Raw genomic sequence first — 26,115 nt, forward strand, 5'->3', positions numbered from 1 at the left:
ACTCAATTTATTTTTTACTCTTAAGATTCACTTTAAAGATGCTTTAAAGAAACTCGCTCATTCTGTCTGACTGTCAGCATCTAAAATACAGTGTATTTGTTGCATCTTTTCCATACAAATAGCACTGAGAGGGGCAGAAATGGAGAGGTGAGAGGGAGAGTGCGATTCTCTGAAGTATCTCATACACCCATCTCTAGGCCCATTACCGTACAAAAAAATTAGCAGAACTGAACTGTTTCCTTTGACTCATCTCTACCATTTCATACTTATTTAACTGCTACAAGTTCCTTTTAACCATTCCAAAAGGCTTAGATGCTGCCTTTATACAGAATTCAGCCCTGTTTTGCAGTGTAAGTGAAAAAAATCTAGTATTGAAATGCAGTATGTAGAACAAATACCTTGTGCAATGTTTATTTATGAGCACCAACGTGATCTCAGTGAAAGAAATTCAGGAAGTGCATGAAATTTGCATACTGTATGACAGCTGTCACCTTAATGCTAGGCACTTACTCAGAATTGGACTGCGACTCTCTCACAGCAGAACAGTTGGAATCCTCTGATGTGTGCTGCAGTTTGGGGCTGGAAGGTACAGATGAATCTGTGAGCTCCTCAATATCTGAATGGGAAGATGGAGGTTTGTTGGATTTTTTCTTGCCAAAGGCTTGCTTGAAAGAACTTCTCAGCTACAGAAGAAAAGGCAAACAGTTAAAACAGAATGAAATATTATATTTTAATCTAATTTCCTGCAACTAAATTTTAAAGTCCAACTTGCAGCTGTAAACCTGTACAGACCTGTAAACTTGGACATATTTTATACAGCTAGAGAGGTCCTCACCATAAATATACATGGGGGAGTAGATTGGTAGTTACGCTGTGCTATGTACTGTGGTGATTCCTGCCCATTGCTATGGGATGGGATTTAAAGGACAACTGAAGTGAGAGCACTATGGAAGCTGCATTATTTGTTTCCTTTTAAGGAATACCAGTTGCTAGGCAGCCCTGCTGATCTTTTTGGCTGCAGTAGTGTGTGATAGCCAGGTAACTCATATTGTTTAAAAGGAAATAATTAAGGCAGCCTCCATAGCCCTCGCGTTACTATTGTCCTTTAATGCTTCAGGCAATATCTGCAGTGGTTGTCAGCGAATGCTGCATTTTAAACATGGATTTTTAAAGGCGAACAGATTTTAAAATAATGCACAATCAAATAAATATTTTATTTTTTAAATCCTGGTTGTAGATTTTCCAATTATTGTTTTTTAACTTGCCACCAAGAATTCCCATGGATTCAAATTAATGGATGGGAGCCTTGGTGGAAAATCAAATACCCCAATGCCAAGTCTTTCCGTAATTTGGTAGCAGCATATTAACTGATGGAGATGGAGGGAGAGGGCTCTTATAAGAAAGCAAATTATGTTGAAAAAAAGATGTAAAGATCACTGTAAAATAAAAACAGATCATAATGTAGCAGGAAATGTAGGCACCCGCTATCATAAGAAACATAGGCGCTGCCACAGGGGCCATTATAAATAGTACCTATAGTGTGAAATTTGGGCACAGAATTAATACTAAATTTCACACTAAGGGCACCCTACAAATAGCTAATTTCACACTACAGCCACTATTTATAATGGCGCCTATGGCAGCGTCCCAACATTATCATAATAGAGGTAGATTGGTGGTGGGGGCCAGTTAAAGTTAGCTGTGCACCTGTCTCTTTAAGACCTTTTATTCAGTAAACAGCATACAGCCATGAATGCAACAGTTTGACAAATAGTAAAGATACATCAAACCTGGGTGGTGGAGGGTGTCTGGTGAGCTGGGAAGGGTGACCAGGGGGTGAACAGGACAGCACTACAGCCATTTCACGCCAAAACCGGCGCTTGCTCACGTGACATTGCACGTGAGCAAGCGCCGGTTTTGGCGTGAAACGGCTGTAGTGCCGTCCTGTTCACCCCCTGGTCACCCTTCCCAGCTCACCAGACACCCTCCACCACCCAGGTTTGATGTATCTTTACTATTTGTCAAACTGTTGCATTCGTGGCTGTATGCTGTTTACTGAATAAAAGGTCTTAAAGAGACAGGTGCACAGTCATCTCTTTATGTGCTTTATGTCCTTTAGTTGTGCTCTGCACTACTGTACTTGCTGCACGTCTCATGTTATGACCTTTACAGCTAATGGAGGAGTGTGTGGATTAGGTGAAGCATCTGTTATTACGTTGTGTACAAGCTCTCACAGAAAGGCCCACCCTCAAGATAACCAGCCGAGTGCAAATTTTCACTTCAGTGTACCAGTTAAAGTTAGGCATGGGGAGAGGCGGTTATGGTTAGGAATGGAGGGGGTGTTTTTAAAGGTTAGGCGTAGGGGGAGGTTAAGGTTAGACATAGGGAAGTGTTTTTTAAGGATTAAGCGGGATAGGGTAGGTTAAGATTAGGCATGGGGTGGTGTTTTAAGTGTTAGACATGGTGGGTTGTAGTGGTTAAGGTTAGGCATGGGTAAGGGAGGGTTCTGTGAAACAGTAGTGTTGGATTAAGTCGTAAAATATTGATATTATTTTCCTATATTTTACTACAATAATTTACACTTTTCAAATGTAGAATATCTGTAAATTTTACCAATATTCTACTAGCCAAATTTGGACACTCAAATTTCCTTGTGCCCATTCTTCATGCACACAATTATGACAATGAATTTGAAAAAAAAACGTACATAAAAACAAGTACCACCAGTGTTTTTGATTATTTTTTTCCCCTTCTCATTTTGTGTGATAACCGTTAAGAGGTTATAACTGATGACTTTTAATTATATCTGAGTGCCTACCAGGCTTGACCAGATAGCACAATAAGCCCCACCTTACCCTCCACACCTAAACCCATCTTGGGCACCAGTGGTGTGGGAGAATACTTTGACATTAACACTGACCCAAGGTTGCTTTTCATGGAAGTAGGGTGGTATATCACCCCTACTCTCCCCACCATCATGGTACTCTCCTGATATCAAAAGCAGCTATGAGAACCAGAAAAAAAGATGCACTCTAACAGAGTGCCACAACAAATGCAGCTGTGATCTCTCAAAACCCTCTTATCACCATCCAAGGTAAGAAATGGTGAGACAATAACCAGGTAAATCATAGTGAGTCTGTCAGTGTATGTGCTACTAGATTTTTTTTTGTAGAGTTGTTGAGACTGCCATAAGAGTCTCATTCACTGGTCAGTAGGTATCTTAATGCTAGGAACCAATCTCAGGGAGCCCTATATTAAAGTGTATAAATTATACTTTAAAGGCACTAAAATGCAGGGGACACATCTTAGGGCACTGAAAAGCTCATAACACACTGTGGGTAGCAATGGAAAACCTGGACACAATACAAAGGCATTACAAACCTGCAACAAACGTTTGGGGTACTGGCACACTGTCAAATATATATGTCCAACACCCCCAGCAGGGTTAGGCCAAGAACAATTCATTCTTTCAAGCCCTAAACGTTAAATAGTACTGATTTATAGTATTAACTCTTTACACTATTTATTCAGCAGTTTGGCACTACTTTAAGAAGACAATAGACTACATGACATGGTTTACATCAAAATCAGAAGTAGGAAGCTAGCAATATCCAGGCACAATGACTGTTTTTGAATCCTTAATAGGCCCTTATTAAATTAACGTTTCTACACAGGTTTTAATCTAACCTTTTGTGTGAATATGTTCTTGCTAACTGTGGATGAAGGGCATTTTATTGATAAGTAGTGAAAACATCTGTTGGAAAACTCAAGAGAAAAGTTAATTGAATAAGGGTCATGTTAAGGGTCATGTTCTCTTACATCTCTTGGGGCTTCACAGTGGATATTTTGCCATCTCAGATCTCTTTTCAGACCATCAATATCACTTTGAGTAGGTAACATTGCGTATATTTATGTGCCCTACACTTTAGCAAGGCATTACCTCCAATAGCTACCTTTTAAGGGTTTATATGACACATGCACACACTTACATAGGCATTCAAGAAAAATATTCATGCAGAGACACTAATAGCTTGCTGATATCATGCATTTTATCGTATTTTAACTATAGGCTGCACAGTGCAGTGTTGCAATAAAAAACAGCAAATTGCATTTCTGTGTGTTCACATATACTTTCCACTCAAATCAGCATAAATAGTCAAAAACAGAACGCCAGAGAAAATAAATGCAGAAAGTATAAATGAAATCCGCTACAGATGGTGTTCCAGAGGCTTACAATAATATTACACAAATAAGGTGATCTTTCAGGAGCATATAGAAGAGGGCTGGCTGCAGAAATCAATTATGTCAAGAACAGCTGTGACCTTCACTAGTGAAACCATATTGACAGGAAGTAACCAGTCACTGGAGGATTTTAAAACCTTTCACGTAGAGACCATATTGAGTACTGCACCTGAGTAAATGGTATAAGATTGGTTGACCCCCACACCCACTGCACTTTGAATCCTATGGGAGAGAAGCACTTTATAAATGTTATTGCTATTGTATCAAGCAATGTAACTGAAATCTATTTCACTTTATCTAAGCTGTATGGACAGCCAATAAAGTCCACCATTTTTGTTTTTGTGTACAACCACAAAACATTAATATACAGGATAAAGAACTCAGTCTGAACTCCCTGAAAGAAAAATGAATTCCAACCAGACCTACTGTGTTCACTTGAGTGATCACACCTAACATAAGGAAATCAGTCTCTCAGCAATGCAACAGCAGTACAAGATGCTACTAGTCACCGGCTAAACAGAAAGCAGTAATCCAGCAGAAAGGCCTCCTGTGCATGCTATTCCCTAATTAAGAGAGTACTGAATCTGTGTTCAACAAGTAGGATTATGGAAAATCAGTGGCAACAACAGGGAGGTTAAAGATGTCACTGGTGTATATCCGCTGTACTCTTCACATTCCACATATAATGATGGTCATATCTAGGAGAACTCATGTAGAAGCATGTGATCAATTTGGTCAGGTGATATATATGTAAGACTCTGAGTTGCTAGTCATGATCATTTGCTAAAGCAGGATGCGATCACAGCAAATCAGAGCTTTACAAATCTATCAGCTGATCAAACAAACTACATGCTTCTCCATGAGTTTTCATAGACATCTCTACCAACATGTAATGTGGATGCATATCATTGCTGGTGCATGTTCCACACTCAAAATTCCTTCCAACTTTCTAAAATGGGAACAAAGGACACTTTCAATGCAATCATATTTTGCTCAAACATGTCCCCCCCCCCCCCCCCCCCCCCCCCACAACTCCACTGATGCTTTAATCACGACTCTTGACAGGGACCCCATGAATAAATAATTAGGAAAATACATATTTTCACTTTTCAAATTAATTAGTCTTTCCTTCCATACCAATCTTCCTTTATATTAGTATTATGTGATATGTAGGGCAATCATTTAGAGATTGGTCATGACATTTAGTTTTCATTTAGTATGTAATTGTTTTTGTGTGTCCATTGCTGGATACTAGATCAAATGGGATGTTAGAAGAGGAATGAGGGACAGAGAGAGTTGCTTTCAAAATAATGAATGCCTGCTTCTATTATAAGGAATTGATTGTAAAAAAGCTGATGCCCCTGTATGAAAACTTAAATGAAGAGCAGGTAATCAGAGCGCGGCCCTCAGCCATGTAATTTGCAAGATAGAAAATACTGGTCCCCTCTACAAAGTTAAATATCACTTTGAAGGGATTTGACCTTTAAGGAACTGGCTTTTTTAGATATGGTAAAATTCTCTGTCTATGTCCTGATTCTGTGCTTGTTTGTTTTAAAGGTCCACTATTATAAAAAAATGTGAAATTTAAAATGTGTGTTTATAAGAAGTGCATCTCTCCCAGACTAACATGAACTATAAATTGCTTTTCTCCTATGTTCCTGTTGCTTACAATAGGCAGTGAAAATCTAACATATCTGACAGCGGCTCGTAAAGGGAGGCTCGTAATGAAGTGCCGTTAAGGGGGCGGGGGTTTGGGTGAATATCACTACTTACCTGCTCCTCTGGATCCACGACCCTCCATCTTCTCCAGGAAAATATTGCATCTGTGGCATTTTTATTTCTCTGGTAGGTCATGCTCACCACAAAACCAATCAAGGACAACACTCACCCTGGAAATGCCCTGTTTGAGCTCCTTCCATCAGGTAAACGTTTTAGATCAATCCGCACACACACAAACAGACTGAAAGACAGCTTTTTCCCATCCGCCATAAACTTGATAAACTCTGAATCCTCTCTGAAATAATTAACACTGTGTACAAATTGTTTAAACATCTGTAATACCTGGCATACTTGTATAATTTCTTCTCTTCCTTGTTACTATCACTATGTTCCCTATATGCACTGTGGGGTTGTCATGAAAAGTAATTTCGTTGTGTTACACAATGACAATAAAGTGAATTGAATTGAAAAAAAACATGCTGGGAGATGCAGTCCACGGATGCCAGTACAAAGATATTCTCGCATCCACGGACTACATCTCCTGGCATGCACTAAAGCGGGTGCACATGCAATTCACCGGGCAGTTGAAAATGCGGCAGATGCGATCTCTCCCTGGTGAAGATGGCAGATCCAATATGGACCCGGGTGCCAGAGGAGCAGCTCCCCGTAGGTAAGATCACCCTATCTCGTGCCACCCCTAGAGACACACTCCATTATGAACCTTTCTTGTGGGGAGGTTAATTTAACAAAAAATATTTCCAGGAACTCAGTTTCCTTTAAAGATCCAGTGCGCTAGAACTTTAAGCAACCTCGTAGGACACCTGGACACATAGTAGATTGTATTAGATTGAAGGTGGATAAGTTAAGCCTAGCATGTGGATGAGGTTTAAGACTTCATATCTTCCAACTAGTAAACACTACATTCTGTTTGCTTTAGTTCATAAATGTTTCCCTTTCCTGATGGGAAAAAAAGGTAAATAAGGCAAGATAAGACATATTTTGATGAAGAAAAACATTTACTCGATATATGAATATTTCATAATCATGAGCAATATGATGTGATTTTTTTTTAGGATCAATTCAAAACAAAAATGAACACTTAACTGTAGAAGAACTCTAAAATTTAAATCAACAAAATACCAAAAAGCCAGCTTTTGTTTAAATTCAGTGCACAAGGGAGTCTTAATTCCCACTTCAGTTTCATTCAAGAGGTAGTATGAATTTCAGATGGATCATTTACAGAGTAACTTTCCACTGTAAATAATGGAGGAAACAGCTATAACTGCTGTCTATACATTTCCACCCTCCCTACACATATGGAAATTAATTATGGTATCTCCTATATATATATATATATAAACTCAGATGTGTCTGTATAGTCCAACACTAGGTGAACTGCACATCAGAGCACAGTTAGTGTTGGGCGAACAGTGTTCGCCACTGTTCGGGTTCTGCAGAACATCACCCTGTTCGGGTGATGTTCGAGTTCGGCCGAACACCTGGTGGTGTTCGGCCAAACTGTTCGGGGTTCGCCCGAACTGCAGAATGCATGGCCGAACATGGCCGAACAGGGCCCCTGTTCGGCCGAACAGGGCCCTGTTCGGCCGAATACTGCCCCCCTATGCCCCCTATGGGGTCGCAGGCATAAGGGGGGAGCATGCCCCGATCGCGGGGGGGGTCGGAAATTCCCCCCACCCCCTCCGCTAGCGCTCCCCCCTCTGCCCGCTTCCCCATACAAAAAGTTTTAAACAAGTTCAATAGTACCTGGCTGGTGGCACTGGCTGGCAGTGGAGTGAGGAGGAGTCCGAGTAGCAGAGTGACGTTGAGGCCGGGCAGCGGGCGGTTCAGCGCTAGTACCCTTGTGGTACTTCCGCCCTTTCTCTGACCTCACGTCCTCTGCATACGAGGGTACGCATCACGCGTACCCTCGTATGCGTCATCACGCAGAGGACGTGAGGTCAGAGAAAGGGCGGAAGTACCACAAGGGTACTAGCGCTGAACCGCCCGCTGCCCGGCCTCAACGTCACTCTGCTACTCGGACTCCTCCTCCTCCTCACTCCACTGCCAGCCAGTGCCACCAGCCAGGTACTATTGAACTTGTTTCAAACTTTTTGTATGGAGAAGCGGGCAGAGGGGGGAGCGCTAGCGGAGGGGGTGGGGGGAATTTCCGACCCCCCCCGCGACCGGGGCATGCTCCCCCCTTATGCCTGCGACCCCATAGGGCCCCCAAAATGGGCATGTTCGGGGGTCCCATTGACTCCCATTGAGTTCGGCGTTCGGGCCGAACATGCCGAACATCTGGCCCATGTTCGGCCTGTTCGGCCCGAACCCGAACATCCAGGTGTTCGCCCAACACTAAGCACAGTGAGGAAACCTGCAATGTACTGGGTGGCACATGAAAAATCCATTTTTTGTGTGTCCTCAATTGATTTATAAAAGCTTGTGTCCACCCGCACATAGCAGGGGTCGAGTAATAGGTACCCAGGGACCGGTTCGTTGGTTGGCTGGCTGGCTGGCGACTGCCGGTATACTCGCGTTCATGACAGGCAGTCAGACTGTTCATCAGCCTGTTTCTAACAGCACAGGTCCAAACAGCAGGACAAATATCTGGCACCCTGCTTTTGAAAATAAAGCACAGTTAAGTGTGAGCATGGAGATAACCTCTACGAGCCTCATAAATCACTTATTATTATGTATTTATGAGGTTCATACAGAAAGTAACAGCCATTTGCTTTTATATGTCATGCAAGGTATGCCTTATGGAGCTGGGAAAAAAGGGCGCATGCCGCTAGTGGACAAAAAGGGCGCCGCCATTCACTCCCATAATAAATAGCGTTTAATGGGCGCCGAGTAGGAAAAAAGGGCGCCGGAGCTAAATAAAGTTTATAAACGGCGCCAGGAGCTAAATAAAGTTTACAAACGGCGCCCGGCGATGTTTAATGATTTATAACTGAACTTGTGGTGATTTACGTTTATAAAATGCACCCGTGCCGAATAACGTTTATGAAAATACTAAACATATTTATCTTATTTAAATAATTAAAACATTATTTAAAGTTTTATCCCTTACTGTTTGTAAAACATTATTATTCACAAAATAAAGCGATCAGTACGTAACGTAAATTGCAAAATATTTTTTGAATCCACAATTAGTAAAACATTATTATCCACATAATAAAGGGGGGTCTTAGGTTTAGGCACCAACAGGGGGGTCTTAGGTTTAGGCACCAAGAGGGGGGTCTAGGGGTTAGGGGTAGGTACAGGGAGGGTTACTTAGGCACCAACAGGGGGGGGTCTTAGGTTTAGGCACCAACAGGGGGGTCTTAGGTTTAGGCACCAACAGGGGGGTCTTAGGTTTAGGCACCAACAGGGGGGTCTTAGGTTTAGGCACCAACAGGGGGGTCTTAGGTTTAGGCACCAACAGGGGGGTCTTAGGTTTAGGCACCAACAGGGGGGTCTTAGGTTTAGGCACCAATAGGGGGGTCTTAGGTTTAGGCACCAACAGGGGGGTCTAGGGGTTAGGGATAGGTACAGGTAGGGTTCTGTGTAAGAGTAGGCTTAGGTATAGTTTTAGTAAAATTTTAGTAATAATTACTAATGTATTACAACACTTATTACGAACGTAGTTATATTTATATCATCTTTATAAACAATATTTTCAGATTTTATTATAAGAACAAACCATAAATGACGGTTATTCACAATAATATACAATTATAACAATTAAACATATATTATTGGTTTTTTTATAAACGTAATTATAAGTTTAACTTTTGAAACAGGGAAGATTAACGTTTTCACAATTTCCGACTTCATAAACATTATTTAATGATTTATAATTTTGTTAAACATTATTTGTAAACGAAATATAGCACACTATATTTATAAACCCTATTAATGATTAATTATTATTTAGAGTTTACACCCCGCGCCCTTTTTGTCCAGGCGCCCTTTTTGTACGTACGCATGCCTTATGTGTAATGCAACTTGCATCTGTCAAGTTAGCTTCTTCTCTTCCTGCCCTACTTGTCATGTGACTGCAGAACACTGGTAGCTGTTTTTTTAGCAGCCTTAACATAAAGTCCCTGCTAGTTCCTCCAACCCATAGGTGAGAAATATAGTGCTACTACAACAAAGTGATTGAAAACTTAGTAAAAGGTTATGATAAATGCTTAAATAAAGGAGGTGATTATGTGGAGAAATAATCAGAAGATACAGCGTCCCTTAATAAATTCACTTTTTCTCCTAGGTGATATTTTCACAACGTATCAATAAAATACCTTTTAAGCCACCAGCAAGCAATAAAAAATACTCAGAATAATTTTGACAGTACCTTTTCAGTTTTTACCTATTTTTGGAACATTTTCAATTGCATAGTGCTGGAAATATATTTTAAACAGAAGATGAAAAATGATCTCCAAGGAGAAAAGTTAGGGAAAAAAAGTTAATTGAATAAGGCCCAGGTCTAAAATAACATAAATAAAATGTTTCCTTCATTCATTAATGGAAATATACCACCAACGCATACACGTAAAAAGAGTGCCTGGAAAAAGGGCGCTAGATGTAGCCGATACACGATTTTGTTTATACAAGGGCACTGGATATAGCCACTTAACGTGATTTCATTTATAAAAGGGTGCTGGATATAGTCAATAAATGTGATTTAATTTATAAAAGCGCACTGGATAAAGCCGATAAACTTGATTTTGGTTATAAAAGGGCACAGGATTTAGCCAATAAACTTGATTTCACACTCATTTGTAGCCAATGAGTGTGGTTACAATTACAAAAGGCACCGGGTGTAGCTGCTATTAGAATATAATCCTAACCCCAGTCTGAACCCTAACTGTAACCCCCAAGGTGGTGCCTAACCCTTTAACCCCCCGGGAACCAATCATTAACCCCCTATAGTTTTGCCTAACCCTTAATACCCCCCCATGCCTAACCATAACCACCATGGTAGTACCTATCCTTTAAACACCTCCCCCCCATAGTGGTGCCTAACCTTAATCATGGTATTCAATGAGATTCTTTTGTATCCACAATTTTTGAAGGATATGGAAAAGATAACCGGTAAAGATATAACCGTTATTTGGCATGCTAAAAAAAACAAACAAAAAAAAACATATTTTGTGTGGACTGTAGTAGCCACTAATAAAATGTAACATATAATAAGGCCAAAATGTGGTTGTAAAAATATAGCAGTTATGGGCACATAGTAACAGCAAACATTTTCATGATTTGGCCGATATAAACATGATATAGCCAATATATAGCTGAAAATAACATTGAAGTCTATTGCGTCATCCTTTTTACACAGACGGCTGTCGCCCTTTTCAATTGATACCCTGCCAACATCTTCCGTGGCGCTGTACAATACAGAATACACAATAGAGACAGTTACAAGGCAATGGGTTGCAGATAAACGATTGGACAGGTCAGCGATACATCATACATGAAGGTGGAAAATACATAAAACTTAACACAGCAGTAATGACATATAAGGGAGCAGGAGAGCCCTGCACAAATGAGCTTACAGTGTAAGAGGAAAAGGGACAGAACAATAAGTTGGGGGAGCTGTGTACATGGTGGTGGTCAGTTAAGGGTCTTAGGTGAGAATAAATCCTACAGTATTTAGAGGAAATTAAAAAATATAGATCTAGGCTGGAACTAACTTACTGGTCTGGTTTTTGTGTGCCACATTAGCAGCAACCATGTCCACAGTTCTAAAAGTATGCTTTTGCCAAAGCTAAGGAACAGGACGATGCTTCAATTTCCACTAATTCTAGCTCCCTATTATTAGTACTACATGGTGCATTATTGTGCACAAGCCACCTAGAGTTAGTCTGCGGAAGTTGTGTTAACGAGTGCTATAGCAATATATTCATGTTAAAGAAAGGTTGTGCAAAAAAAATATACTCGTATATTTTCAAGAAGAACACAGCCTTCCCCATTCTGAACTAGACTAATAAGAAAATCACCTGAAATAAAATAAAAGGCCTGTTTTGACATGAATGTAAGGGTATTATGTCCAGTGTCATAGTGATGAGACCTGCACCTTGGATGCCAGAAGAGGCACAGATTTCAGACATAAGTATTTAGGTACAGGTACATTGTGGCAATGTTCATTTAAACATAGTCTTAGACATCCACAGGATTGGTCTGATAATGGAATAAAGAGAAATGATTTTATAAGAGTAGGATTAGTTAGTTAGAGATACATAGTGCTAGGACAAGTATTGTACTTGCTGTAACAGTTAAATAGTTACTTTATATTAGATAAATTGTAGAGTTGAAGAGAACCCGAGCCGGAGTTATTTTGAAAAAAAAAAACAGATCAGGTAGCGTCCATCACCGCTGTTTTCCGACCATCCTGAAGCCTTTAATGGCTTAGTTTCACTTTCAGGGGGTCAAAACACTGCATACAGAGCCCTGTCCTCTCATCCAAGAAGCCCAGAGCTCAGAAAGATGGGAAACAGGCTGGGAGGAGAGGCAGGGATACCACATTGAAGGGCCAATGAGAAGAGGGAGGGGGTGTTCATGATGCCCAGATGGGGTGCTTTGCAGGAGTGCTTCTCCTGCAAAGGACACCCCTTGCCCTCTAAGATTGCCGACAAGCTACGTGTTGGCAATTTAGGGGAGTCACAGCTTAGAGCAGGGGGTGCTGAGAGCGGTGCATAGGGGACACAGAGGCATAGCATAGAGCAGGGAACATGCCTCGGTGTCCCATCTGCCCTTTCCGAATCTGCCTCGGGTACACTACATAGTTAGTGTCAGGTGATTCCTGTGCCAAGAGTAAGATGTGTGATTGTTCAGGATCCCAACTTTGTTAAAAGCCCAAGGAGGTGACATGAACTCTATGGTCAGTACAGGACTGTAATGTGCAGGGCTCCATGTTTTTTTTTACCCAGGGACCCATTATGCACAAAACCCTCCCTAGATGACTCCATATATTTCCCACATTGTATTCACACATGCTTGTTTCCCAAATTCTGCCCCATATTTCCACACCAGGATCATCAGAGCCACAAACTAATGTATTGCCCATGACATGCTCTTTTCCATGGCCAATACTTTCAGGCTAGGGGTATAAAAATAATATTTGAAATTGATTATAGCCAGCAACAGCAGCTACAGGAAAGCAAAGCTGAAGCATTGCCATATCTAAGCAGTGCATGCCAGAAAGGGAGTTTAGAAGAGAAAGCCAAGTCAGTTAAATGTTATATTCACCTCACTTTTATTGAAGTTCACCTTGTGATAAGTAGAAATAAAATGAAATGACATTTAGTTAGCATCTGATAACAGTGCTCACGGGGCCTGAATTTTCTCATTATTTATATGCATGGCTGGTCATAGTAAGTCTACTCTGATGTCACCATAGCGCTTCATGCTAGTGTAAACCATATAGAGTACATTATTCCTGTGGCTTTGGAATGCAAACTATGCTAGCTGGCAGGAAGCTACATTTAACAACTCTTTGATTTGTGATTGTGAGTCTGAAATGCTAAGGGGTATATTTACAAACAATGATAAACATATTTACCGCTGTCATTCTTTGTGATATTACTACACTTCTCTCAACATTTATTGAAGTATTAATAAAACCATGATACCAGAAATATAGCAGAAGTACAGTGTTAAAGCAGGGGGAAAAGCCATTCAAAAGAACTAGAATAGAATAAAGCAGTGATATTTCCGCAATAACTTAGCAGTACTGTGGCAGCAACAAGTCGACAACCAGCAGGAAGATTGTGCCATTAACTAGTATCTCTGAATGAGAATATCATTGTAGAGTAGTTCAGGCAGCGATTATATTTATCACTGCTTTAAAAATATAATTATAGCAGCAATGTTAGTAAAACACAGTGAAAAATTAAAACAAAAATACAGAAAACACTCCGGAACTTCCGGCAACTGGAAGTCTCAACTAACCGGAATACCGGAGGGGGATAACGGGGACAGAACTTTTGGGGGTTTGCAAGGCAGAAACATTGGTTTTCAGTGCCCATGCATGGCTTACGGCATGTCACCTGACCCAAAGTGGGTCAGGTGACATGTGAGGAGCTGTACACATAGGAAGTCGGAAAGTTGCTGGGAACAACAGGATGTGTAGATGACAGATCCCCAAGGATCGGCAAGTAATTTCTGCTGCATGGGGGGAGGTTTGTACTATTTTTGGCCAGTTGCTTAAGCAACTAGCAAGCACACGTATCTGGAACAGAGATGGCCCGAACATCAAATTTTCAGTTCACGAACTTCAAACGCCAATTTCTGTAAAATTTTGTGAACCGGCTGTTTGCAGCGGGCTCCATTGACTTTAATGGCAGGCGAACGGCCTCCAACTTTAGGGGTTAATAGCTGAGCCCCCTTACATGCTAGAAATACCAAATTTGCAGGGTGTGTTAAGAAGAACAATGGGAACAAGAGGGAAAAAATTCAATAAGACCTTATGGTTTTTGAGAAAATTGATGTTAAGGTTAGAGGGAAAAAATAGCAAAGAACAGCAAAATCAAAAGCACTGTACTAAAATGACAGATAATGCATTAACATATATATCATTTTTTTATTATGTTGTGTGTGGGAAATTTAAAAAAAAGGAGGGGAGGGCATCTGGGATCCCCTTCTTAAAGGGCACTCCCAGATGCCACCATGTCACCTTGGCCACCCCTCCCCCCAGAGCCCACCCATACCATGGGCCAAGTGGGCTGGTATAGCTCAGGGTGCGAAGCCCCACACGGCCAAGGCTCTGCATTCTGGTTATCCCAGCCTGCATGGGGACAAGGGGTTAAAGAAGCTTGGGAGGGAGGGTCCGACATCATAAAAAAAAAAATTTGCACACTCAACATGAAAAAAAACCAAACACATTTATATACATGTTAATACATTATCTGTCATTTTAGCACAGTAACTTTGCTATAGGCTGCTATTTTTTCCCTGTAAATTTAAAATCAATTTTCTCAAAAACTATAAGGTCTTTTTAAAAAATGTTCCTCCACATACCCAGCAAATTTGGTGTTTCTAGCACATAAGGGGGCTTTGGTATTGACCGCTAAAGTCGGCGGCCAGGACAACATTGCCCACACACAGAACGATAATTTTAAAATTGATTTTCTCAAAACTATAAGGCCGTTTTGAAAATGTTTTCCTCTTGTACCCACTGTCCTCCTTCACATACCCAGCAAATTTGGTGTTTCTACCATGTAAGGAGGCTTTGCTATTAACCATTAAGTCAGTGGCTATTATAACTTTTCCCACATTCAGAAGGGGAACTTTAAAATCGATTTTCTCAAAAATGATACGGTCTTTTTGAAAAGCACGTAAGGGGGCTTTACTATTAGCTGCTACAGTCGGTGGCCAGTGACCTTAATGTTTTTTTTAATTGCGTTAAATGTGAACGGCGAACAATCTATGTTCGCAGTGAACTTAGAATGGACAGTTGAAGTGAACCTGAAGCGAAAATAAACTTCTGAGGTAATGAATTGTATGTGTAGCATGGATTATAAGTAGAAACTTAGTAGTACAGAATGGAGTCTCATATTTTTATTTTTTTGATTTATAGATTAAAAGACAGACAGACTGACTATCGCAGTAGTAGTTTAGAATCCACACTGAAAAAGAAGCAGAAGTTATGATCCGTTGAACTTTCCTGCCGGTAAGCCTTATTATATCCCCTCTCCTTAAGATGGCCACACACAATACAATTTTTTTTAAATGTATTTTCAATTCAAGAACCACAATACATTGTTCTGATTGATAGTAACATTTAAAACATCTGACCAACATACCACACATGCGTGATTTCCCCAATTATGAAAAAAAATGATTGAAAACTCTGAAAAAGAGAGTATTCATTAAGAAATCGACAATCTACCCTACAACAATCAATTTTCATAAAAATGAATCAAAAAAATCCAATCAGATTTCTCAAATGAATAATAATAAAAGCTTTACATTTTTCAGTCCAACCAATCGTTTTTATCGAATTGCAGTAAAATGTGATCGTTTTATTGTGTGTGGCAACCTTATCAGCCTTTTATCTTCTATTTAAACTGAATTTGACAATTGTCAACAAGCTCACAGAAGTTCATTCGCATAGATAACAAGGGAGGGAGTTAGTGTTAAGGATATACAGTAGATAGGGGTATGCTTAGTGTGGGGTGTAAGTGCTATGCCCGAAACACATCATGCAATTTCCTGTCAGATAGATGGGTCAAATCGATTATTTCCGACAGGTCTGATCTGATTTATGATCATTTTTCTGATCGATTTTGTATAGAAGTGATCAGAAAATAAATCAGAAAAACAATCGGAAATAAGATCAGACCTGCTGGTAATAATTGATTCGACTCGTCCATCTGACAGGAAATTGCATGGTGTACCAGACATTATGCATCACAAAAGCCATTCGTAGAATATTGGTAAAACAACACAACTGACATTTCATCCCCTTGGTGCCCAAATGAACAAGCACTTTCCCAACAAATACTCCTAGCCACACCTTCTAGACTTGTGCAGGATAAACATCTAAACCAAACTTAACTGCATTAAATGTAAGATCCCAATTACAATGCTTACCCAATTTTTCTTTTTCTTCTTTTTGGAATCTGTGTCATTGATGCTACCAATGCTAGAATGACTCGCTGCACTATTGATGCTAGAAACACTTTCAGAGGAATGCTGCCTTTTGATCCTTGTATCAGCTGAGAAGTAAATAGATTATATTAATATCTATACACACAACACACGTACATTACAAAAACAAACTTTATTTTATTATTGTATTTATATGTATTTTGCAAGGATAATTAGAAAAAAAAAATGAAAAAAAAGCCACCATTCTCAGCTTTCAGCCTTTGTATTTTAAAAATAAAATGTGCTATTGATGACACATTTTATTTGCTCATCTGTCCCAGTTATTACAAAGTTTTTTGTTTTTTATATTATAATAATTATTCCAAGACTTTAATTACAACATCCACAGTAATGACATACATATTACTAAATTCCCTAAGGTAATCATTTATATATATATATATATATATATATATATATATATATATATATATATATATTTATATATATATATATATATATATATATAGGAAGAGGTTAAAAATATAAAAAAACTATTTAATTACCCTATGGGTTAGTGTATTAGACTGTTTTTGGATGTATTTTTTCTTTTTGGCCACAAGATGGCACTATGGAGTTCTTTGTTCCTTAAATCTAACACGAACGAAATGTTTACATTTTTTTCGGGGAGGAATTTTGTTAATCAGCACTGTGAGTCATCGCAGACTCAGTGATTGGGGATGGAAGCATTCCCGATCACAGGAGGGACAGGGCAGCGGCGATTGCGGACGGGGAAGTGCGGCGATCGTGGCGGCGTCGGTAAACAAACAAACTGCAGACGCTTATCTACTGCAGGGGCATAGATAAGCGTCTGCAGAATCCGGAAGTGGTTAAAGGACAACCAAGGTGACATGATGAGATAGACATGTGTATGTATAGTGCCAAGCACACAAATAACTAGATACAGTTTCTGCCCGGGTCGGGACTGGATCGGACTGGGTCGGACTGGGTAAGACTATAGCATAAACCTCATTAAACCTCACTGATTAGTAATTACAGCCATAAAATACTTTCCTCACACTAAATGGCTTCTGAGGGCAGAAAAGAGACAAAAAGTGTCAATAATTCATAGATTTGAGCTCTAGCATGCTTCCATGAAGGTGTCATTGAGCAAACAGTAAAAAATAGATTGAAATATAAAATAAAACCGTGAGATATCTAAAAAAAAGTCACTTTTAGGAGAAGGAGGATGGATACAATTGTTTTTTTCATCAGTTTATTTTTGCCTCAGATGTGCTTTAAAGAAGTCTTATGTATGGGATGCATCACCTCCACACAGACCTGATTATACAAATGGACAGAGGTGGAGGAAGAAGATGGAACAGCAAAGCACATGATTGCTCTTTCCAGACCATAGAAAAGGTATTCTTGGGCATTTTCTTTTTTGTGATGTCATCCTCTTAGGAAGTGGCATTAAGTTAAACTAAACGGGAACGGAGAGTGATATGGAGGCTGCCACATCTATTTCTTTTGAAACAATATCAGTTGCGGGACGTCCTGCTGATCTCTTTGGCTGCAGTAGTGCCTGGCTCACACACCTGAAACACGCATGCAGCTAATCCAGTCAGAATTCAGTCAGAAACACCTGACCTGATCTGCATGCTTGTTCAATATGGCTAAAAGTATTAGAGACACAGGCTTAGCAGGACAGCCAGTCAATTGTTTAAAAGGAAATAAATATGTCAACCTCCATAACAATCTCAGTCCTGGTGTACTTTTTTTTTTAACTACTTAAAGACAGCCCCACGCAAACGGGCGTGGTCGCGGCGGCAGCCCCAGGACCGCCTAACGCCAATTGGCATCAAGTCCTGGGGCTGGGATTTGCAGGAGATTGTGAGCAGGCTGCGCGCGCATCTCTTGCTTGAGGGGCGGAGCTCCACCCCGACTTCAGTCTCCGAGCAGCGATAGACGCTCGGAAGACTGTTAAACGTCGATCAGCAGCAGCGCTGTACTGGGGACAGCCGTGTGACACGGCTGTCCCCTCTGTAACTGCGAGAGTGATCCACTGTCATAGGCTTCAGCCTATGACAAACCCCACCAACAGAGAGCTCTGTTGGTGGGGAGAAGAGGGGGGGGGATCACTTGTGTTCTGAGTTGTACTGGCCTGCAGCTATGCCTTAAAGCTGCAGTGGCCCATTTAGTTAAAATTTCTCTGGTCTTTAGGGGGGGTTTTCCACTGCAGTCCTCAAGTGGTTAAAGGGAACCTTAACTGAGAGGGATATGGATGTTTCCTTCTAAACAATACCAGATGCTTGGCAGTCCTGCTGATCTCTTTGGCTGCAATAGTGGGTGAATCACACACCTGAAACACGCATGCAGCTAATCCAGTCTGACTTCAATCAGAGCACCAAATCTGGGTGCTTGTTGTAGGGCTGTGGCTAAAAGTATTAGAGCCACAGGATCAGCAGGAGAGTCAGGCAACTGGTATTATTTGAAAAGAAAACCCCCATATTCTTCTCAGTTTAGCTTCCTTTTAAGAGAAATCATCTCAAGACCAAGTAATATGGACCATATTCAATTATCTGATAACTCAAAAAAAAAAAAAACATTACTCCAGCACATATAAACTTCACTTTGCCAACCTTTGCAGTTCCACAATTTCTGCAATTATTACTGCAGGGTCACAGCAGGCTGACATGCAAGTGTACCATAATCACCTTGAAAGTAAAATCTAAGAATTACCAGAAGTGCCATGAATTCAAATTTAGTTTGGATGAATCTAATTTTTAAAAAGCTGAAATTGCCGGTATATGCCTGTTAAAATTCATAAAAGCACTTCTGAAGCAATAGAAATATGGAGGCTGACATGATTATTTCCTTTTAACAATGCAAATTGCCTTGCTGTCTTGCTCATTATTATTTGCCTATAATACTTTTAACCATACACCCTGAACAAACATGCAGATCAGGTACTCTGAAGTCTGACTAGATTGTATGCTTGTTTCAGGCGTGTTTCAGACACACGCCTGAAACAAGAGATCAGCAGGACACCAAGCAGATCAGCAGGACACCAAGCAACTGATATTGTTTAAAAGGAAATAAATATGGCAGCCACCATATACCTCTCACTTCAAGTTCCATTTAATAATGCCTTGAAAACAGCAATGATCACCACCCATACTGGCAAAGCCATTTATTTACATGTCAGTTATGGGATGTGCAAAATTCCAAGTGACCAATCAGGAACAGTATTTCATTTCAATCTTCACTACTATGCTAAAAGATGAGATCAGATTGGTTGCTTAGCTTACTACACATCTTTGCACTAGTTTGCTTGTGACGGTTATTTCTTTACATTATACAGATACATTACACAAAACTAGCTCGGGGTGATGAAACAGGCTGGCTGCATGTTGGGTTGATGTGGCTTTATAAAATTTAAAGCCATAGGCTTGCTATAGTCCCGTGGATCTGGATTTAAGCCTGACTTCCGGGGAATAAAGAGATAATTTGCATTTTCAGTAGTGGTGCATTCCACGTTAACACTTAAAGAGAAACCTTAACTTCATCCCAATCAGTAGCCGATACCCCCTTTTCCATGAGAATTATTTTCCTTTTCTCAAACGGATCATCAAGGGGCTCTGAATGGCTGATTTTGTGGTTAAACCCTCCCACAGTGTGATGTCAGCACCAGGGTGCTGACATCACACTGTGGGAGCCTTGTTGCATTGTGGGAAATAATAGCTGTTTCTAACTGTCAAATATGCATAATCTCTTTCCACAAACATCACTATCCAGCAGTAAAAATGTCTCCATGTGATAAATGTCAGAATGTAAATCAGGGAGAGGAAAGATTTTACAATGGGCAAGCATTGACTAAATAATTTATAAATAATGATTGTAAATATTTTTTTCATTATGTTATTTTCACTGGAGTTCCTTTTTTTAAAAATCTGAATGATCACAAATTCCTTCTGTTTTAAGAAGGCGAGCCATACTAAGCATTCCGCAATAACTAAAACATGATTTTCACCTGATATTCAGATTAAAACATTATTTAAAGGGGTTCTTTCGCGAAAAAAGTAGGCAGTTAAAAAATGTGACAGATGACAGGTTTTGGGCCAGTCCATCTTTTTAAGGGGGATTCTCAGGGCTTTCTTTGTTTTCAACAGCATTTCCTGAACAGCAGTTTAACTGCCAACATAGTAAGATACCAGCCGGCCTCCCTACTCACTTGCACACTATTTTTGTCAGTTATACTTTGCAACTGCTGTTCAGGAAATGCTGTTGAAAACAAAGAAAACCCTGAGAATCCCCCTTAAAAAGATGGACTGGCCCAAAACCTGTCATCTGTCACATTTTTTAACTGCCTACTTTTTTCGCGAAAGAACCCCTTTAAGAACAGTGCATAATTATAATGGATACCTCTATGACTGTGATCAGAACCATTCAACGCTCCTTGTATGGCAGCCTGTGCTGCTGAATTCTGAGCCTTCAGCATCTCTATTGTCTCTCGAAGCTCGATGAGTTCTGACTCCTGCAAGTGAGAGATTAATGAAAACATATATTTAACCAGTTTCTGAGATAAAACAGAAAAGCAGTACTTTTATGTGTTATATAACAAAAATGACAACCTACACTTGACCTCCTATTGCCTTACACCACCTCTTCAATAAACCAAATAACAATCAAACTGAAAGGGCAGCTTTGTAATAGCTCGGGAATTGTGTTTAAATGTATGAAAAAATGTACTGAAAGTAGCATTAGAATATGAATGTTCTTCAAAGCAAGATTATTAGTCCATGTAGCACTACAAGGATGTTATATGTCACAGGCTTCTGACTGTCATATTGTGTGACAGATATTACAATTCTGAGCAGTTACTATTGGAATGCATTGTACATATTTGGACAGAAGGCTATGATGAACATTTTTTTGTTATAACATTTTAAGCAGCAGGGTTTAGTGCACACACCAGTGTTGCTAGCCAATTTTCAGTCATTTTTGCATTGAAAATGCTATTTTCGATTTCAAGAAAATATATTGTATTGTCTGTGTCCTCCTCTGCTCCCCCATGTGTCCCTTTCTCTCCACGTGTATATAGTTATAAGCAGCGGTAGCACAGCTCACCTCATCCATTGGCTCCAGTGGTGATCGGAGACCTCTCCTCTCCTTCACTGCTCCAATAGTGCCGGCTTCTGCTGATCGCGTCATCAGCTGAAAACGACACACGGGAGCTGATATGAAGAGGATAGGTCTCTGATTGCCGTGGGCTATGATGGATTAGGTGAGACATGCTGCCTTTGCTTTCATTTATACAGGGGGAATGAAGGCGGACATGGGGTAGCAGAGGAGAACATGGGGGAGGAGGACAAAGGGAGATAGAGGAGACATGGTGGACCTGGGGATAGATAGAAACACATTGGGGACAGAAGGGGACACATGGGGAAACTTTGGGGACACAATAATTGGGCGAGAACATCTACAAGATGCTCCTGGACCATGGATGCGCCAGGTTAAGTATATATATATTTTTTTTTTCCCCTGGTGTTTTATTCCTCTAAACCTAGGTGTGTCTTATAGTCCGGAGAGTCTTTTATATTCCAAAAAATATAGTAAGTTATATGTGTGTGTGTGTGTATATATATATACACACACATATAAAAATCAGGTGCTCTATTGATTTGACTTTTTTTTCCCTTTCTTTGTTATTTGTCTTTAAATATGTTTGTATCATATTCTTGTTGCAAAACATAGCCTATTAGAGAGTTTGAACACAAACTATGAAAAAAATGATGGATCAAAGACTTGTCATGGTTTTGTGGTTTATATAAACTTTCAAATTTCATTATTGTATAAGCTTTAATCTTGCAATGCTTTTAAGCCTTCCGCAGCTCACCTTTTGTTCTGCTGTCATTGTCAGGCTTTGCAGTCGTCCAGTCATGTTTCCTAAGCTCTTTTCAAAAGCTGCCACTAAATGAGACTGGAAATGAAGCAAAAAAAATTAAAACTGCAGGAAATGTTTTACATTTATAACACATGAAGCAGCAGTCAGTCCATTTATTACAATAAGCAACTGGCTTTTCTATTTTCTTATCAGTGACTGTGGTCATCTTCAATTACTGATAAATGAAAATTATCTGGCAGGAGAAAGTGTATGATTATACCTAAGCCCTAGATGGGGAAACTGTATAAACAAATGATTATCCTGGAAATAAGAGTGACAATTCATCAGGACCTGCTCTCATTCTATTGGTAAGCACAGCCTTCTCTCCATTTACACATATATTTGATTTTACATAATAAAAAAGACTGCATCAGCGTGACTATTCCCAGGCATGTCTCTATGATTTCACCCAGCAGATATTTGCATAGAAAACGCACTGGTTTCTGCAAAGACCAATTTATAGCTGGGACAGAAAGCCTGCGGAAATGTGAAAATGAAGAAAAGCATGGCCCGATACTCAGAGTAAAAAGAAATCAAATTAAAAAGGACAGACCGAACTAGACTTTTAAAGTGGAACTTAAAGCAAATCTGAAGCAAAAATACACTAATGAGATAATGAATGGTATGTGTAGTACAGATAATTAATAGAACATTAGTAGCAAAGAAAAGAATCTCATATTTCTATTTTCAGTTATATAGCTTTATTTGTAACATTACATCAGACTGTCACAGTTGCAGTTTAGAACCCACACTCTGTATTTTAAGCTGTAAAACAAAGCAGCAGTAATGACCCTTTGTACTTTCCTGCAGTAAAACCTTATCTCAAGGTGTTTCTCGCCGTTTTGGGCTGTTTAAGCCCTTAAGAAAATAGGACTAAGTTCAATCAAGTTAGTCAACTAGCTCAGAGAAGCTCTTTTGCATAGATAACAGCTCAGTTTTTTTTTTAACTCTTCCTGCAATGGAAAACGATATGAGATGCTTTGCTACCAATGTTCTATTTACTATCCTTACTACACATACAATTCATTACCTTACGCGTTCTGTTTTTTTTTTTTCTTTTTTTTTTTTTTTTTTTCACTTCAGATTTGCTTTAAAATAATGTTTTTTTGCCATCATTAGTTAAAGTTTGGCTCTATAAATTATGGGGACTTTAGCTCAGGTTTCTTATATGTAAAACATGTGCAGACAAAACACATATTTAAAAAGGTTCCTAATGAAGACTATGATAGGGGAGTGTCCAACTTGCAGCTGTGGAAAATTAGTAATAAGCTCCTGCTTAGTGCAACACACTGCTCATCCGGCAACGTGAAAAGTTTCTGGGCAGTCCATACTCCACAAAGAGAGCACAGATTCCAGACTTCCAGGCAAGATTTCACTTCCAGACCTTTTAAAAAATTAATAGTTTGCTGCAAACTGTTGTGGAAAATATGTTTTAATAACATTAAATTACAAAAAAACTCTTGCAGAGAACTGCAATTGATTGTGGCAATTTTCAGTGAAAGTCGAGTTTTCCTTGAAAGTATACCTGAAGCAGGGAAACAAGTATAAGATAGATGCTTACCCCAATAGATGCTATAGAGAGGCTTCCCCACCGTTACAGTACAGGATCTCTCTAAGCATATTTGACAAGGGTTTGTCCTATATGCTTTGGTGGGCATGCACCCATTCTTGTATGAGTGTGGTCATGCTGTGCACACATGAGAGTATGGTCACAGTAGCATGAAGCTGCTTTGCCAAGGTTTTTCTTCCATGCACGAACTTCTGCAAAGGTGCAGACCATACTCCTGCATAGGCATTACAGCACCACTCAAACACAGATGGGAGTGCAGCCACAAAGAGAACATCAGGAGGGTCCAGGAAGCCTCTGCACTATTCAGAGGCTTCCCACTGCTTAAGTATATAGCTTAACATTTTTATCTTCTCACAGGTGTGCACTAACGTAAAGCTTAAGTAGGGGAAAGAAGTTCAAGTTTGCTTACCTGGAGCTTCCTCCAGCTCCTCGTAGCCTTGCAGGTCCCTTGGTTTCCTCCCATGCCTTTTCGTTGTGCTGCAGTGCCCCTTCAAAGCTCACCAACTGGACCAGTCCTGGACTATGGCGCATAGTCATTTGCGCCTTCTTGATCATGCTCCAGAAAACTCTTAGCCATGGCAGCACGATTGAGAGATTGAGGAGGCCCATGCACAGTAACCCTGTGACAGGTCCAGCCGGCAAACTTTCAGAGGGACACAATGGAAAAGCACAGGAGAAAACCAAGGGAACTGCAAGGCTACTAGGAGCTGGAAGAAGTCCAATGTAAGTAAAACTGAACTTATTTCCTTCACTTAAACAGCAACTATCAAAGAAACAGTTTTGCTGTAAACCCCACATTCCTTTTAGCCAGAAACACTAGAAGCCCTTTCAGAGGTCTCTCAATACAGCATGTGTGAAAAAAATAGCTTTGTTTATACCTGAGTCGGGGGAGAAGGGGGGGGGGGCAGAGCTGTAATATGTAGCTAGGTTACACTTCTCCCTGGCTGTAAATTGTTTACTTTACACTGCATGGCAGAGAGATACACACAGTCAGGGACAGAAAGAGCTGCAAGTGATGATTATTTACACTCTATTTGAAGCTATATTTCTGCTTTATATCATTCTGAACACATTTTCCTCACAGTTTTACTGCTAGCAAGGTCGGTCTCTGTATTATTATTATTATTATTTTTTTATTTATATAGCGGAAACATCTTCTGTATGCTGAATGCACTGGGCACAGTCCTCCATAGTAAGGCCCACAGTGACTCTTCTCTGTCATTTTTTCTCCGCACAAATGAAAAGATGAAAAAAAGCCTTTGTATCGCTATTTGGTAGTAATAACTGGAAATATATGTGGCATTTAGAATTTTAGCTAGCTTTGATAGTTGTCTTTTAAGGTTTACTTTAAGTTTGTTTCATAGAACAAGCTCTCATTTTCATATGTATTGGCTCTGCACAGAAATCTTTAGTTACATTCATTTATGTTTCCTGCTGTCTGTTTAAGTCCTGTATCTACTACATACAGTGGGTTGCAAAAGTATTCGGCCCCCTTGAAGTTTTCCACATTTTGTCATATTACTGCCACAAACATGAATCAATTTTAGTGGAATTCCGCATGAAAGACCAACACAAAGTGGTGTACACATGAGAAGTGGAACAAAAATCATACATGATTCCAAACATTTTTTACAAATAAATAACTGCAAAGTGGTGTGTGCATAATTATTCAGCCCCCTTTGATCTGCGTGCAGTCAGTTGCCTAGAGACGTTGCCTGATGAGTGCTAATGACTAAATAGAGTGCGCCTGTGTGTAATCTAATGTCAGTACAAATACAGCTGCTCTGTGAGGGCCTCAGAGGTTGTCTAAGACAATATTGGGAGCAACAACACTGTGAAGTCCAAAGAACACACAAGACAGGTCAGGGATCAAGTTATTGAGAAATTTAAAGCAGGCTTAGGCTACAAAAAGATTTCCAAAGCCTTGAACATCCCACGGAGCACTGTTCAAGCGATCATTCAGAAATGGAAGGAGTATGGCACAACTGTAAACCTACCAAGACAAGGCCATCCACCTAAACTCACAGGCCAAACGAGGAGAGCGCTGATCAGAAATGCAGTCAAG

The 26,115-nt window shown here is 40.0% G+C and overlaps 1 protein-coding gene across 11 annotated transcripts in view; it reads right to left on the reverse strand.

Annotated features, from left to right (window-relative positions):
* Positions 1-26,115, reverse strand: part of NAV3 (neuron navigator 3) — an 805,693-nt gene that overhangs the window by 78,563 nt on the left and 701,015 nt on the right. For all 11 annotated transcript variants that reach the window (XM_068276636.1, XM_068276638.1, XM_068276633.1 and 8 more), the window contains 4 exons: positions 22,433-22,516; positions 20,959-21,070; positions 16,537-16,661; positions 511-683 (listed from right to left, as the gene is read on the reverse strand). In XM_068276636.1, the coding sequence (XP_068132737.1) occupies positions 511-683; positions 16,537-16,661; positions 20,959-21,070; positions 22,433-22,516 (494 nt within the window). The remainder of the gene's footprint in view (positions 1-510; positions 684-16,536; positions 16,662-20,958; positions 21,071-22,432; positions 22,517-26,115) is intronic.

Source organism: Hyperolius riggenbachi, chromosome 3, assembly GCF_040937935.1.
Source record: "Hyperolius riggenbachi isolate aHypRig1 chromosome 3, aHypRig1.pri, whole genome shotgun sequence".
Lineage (NCBI taxonomy): Eukaryota > Metazoa > Chordata > Amphibia > Anura > Hyperoliidae > Hyperolius > Hyperolius riggenbachi.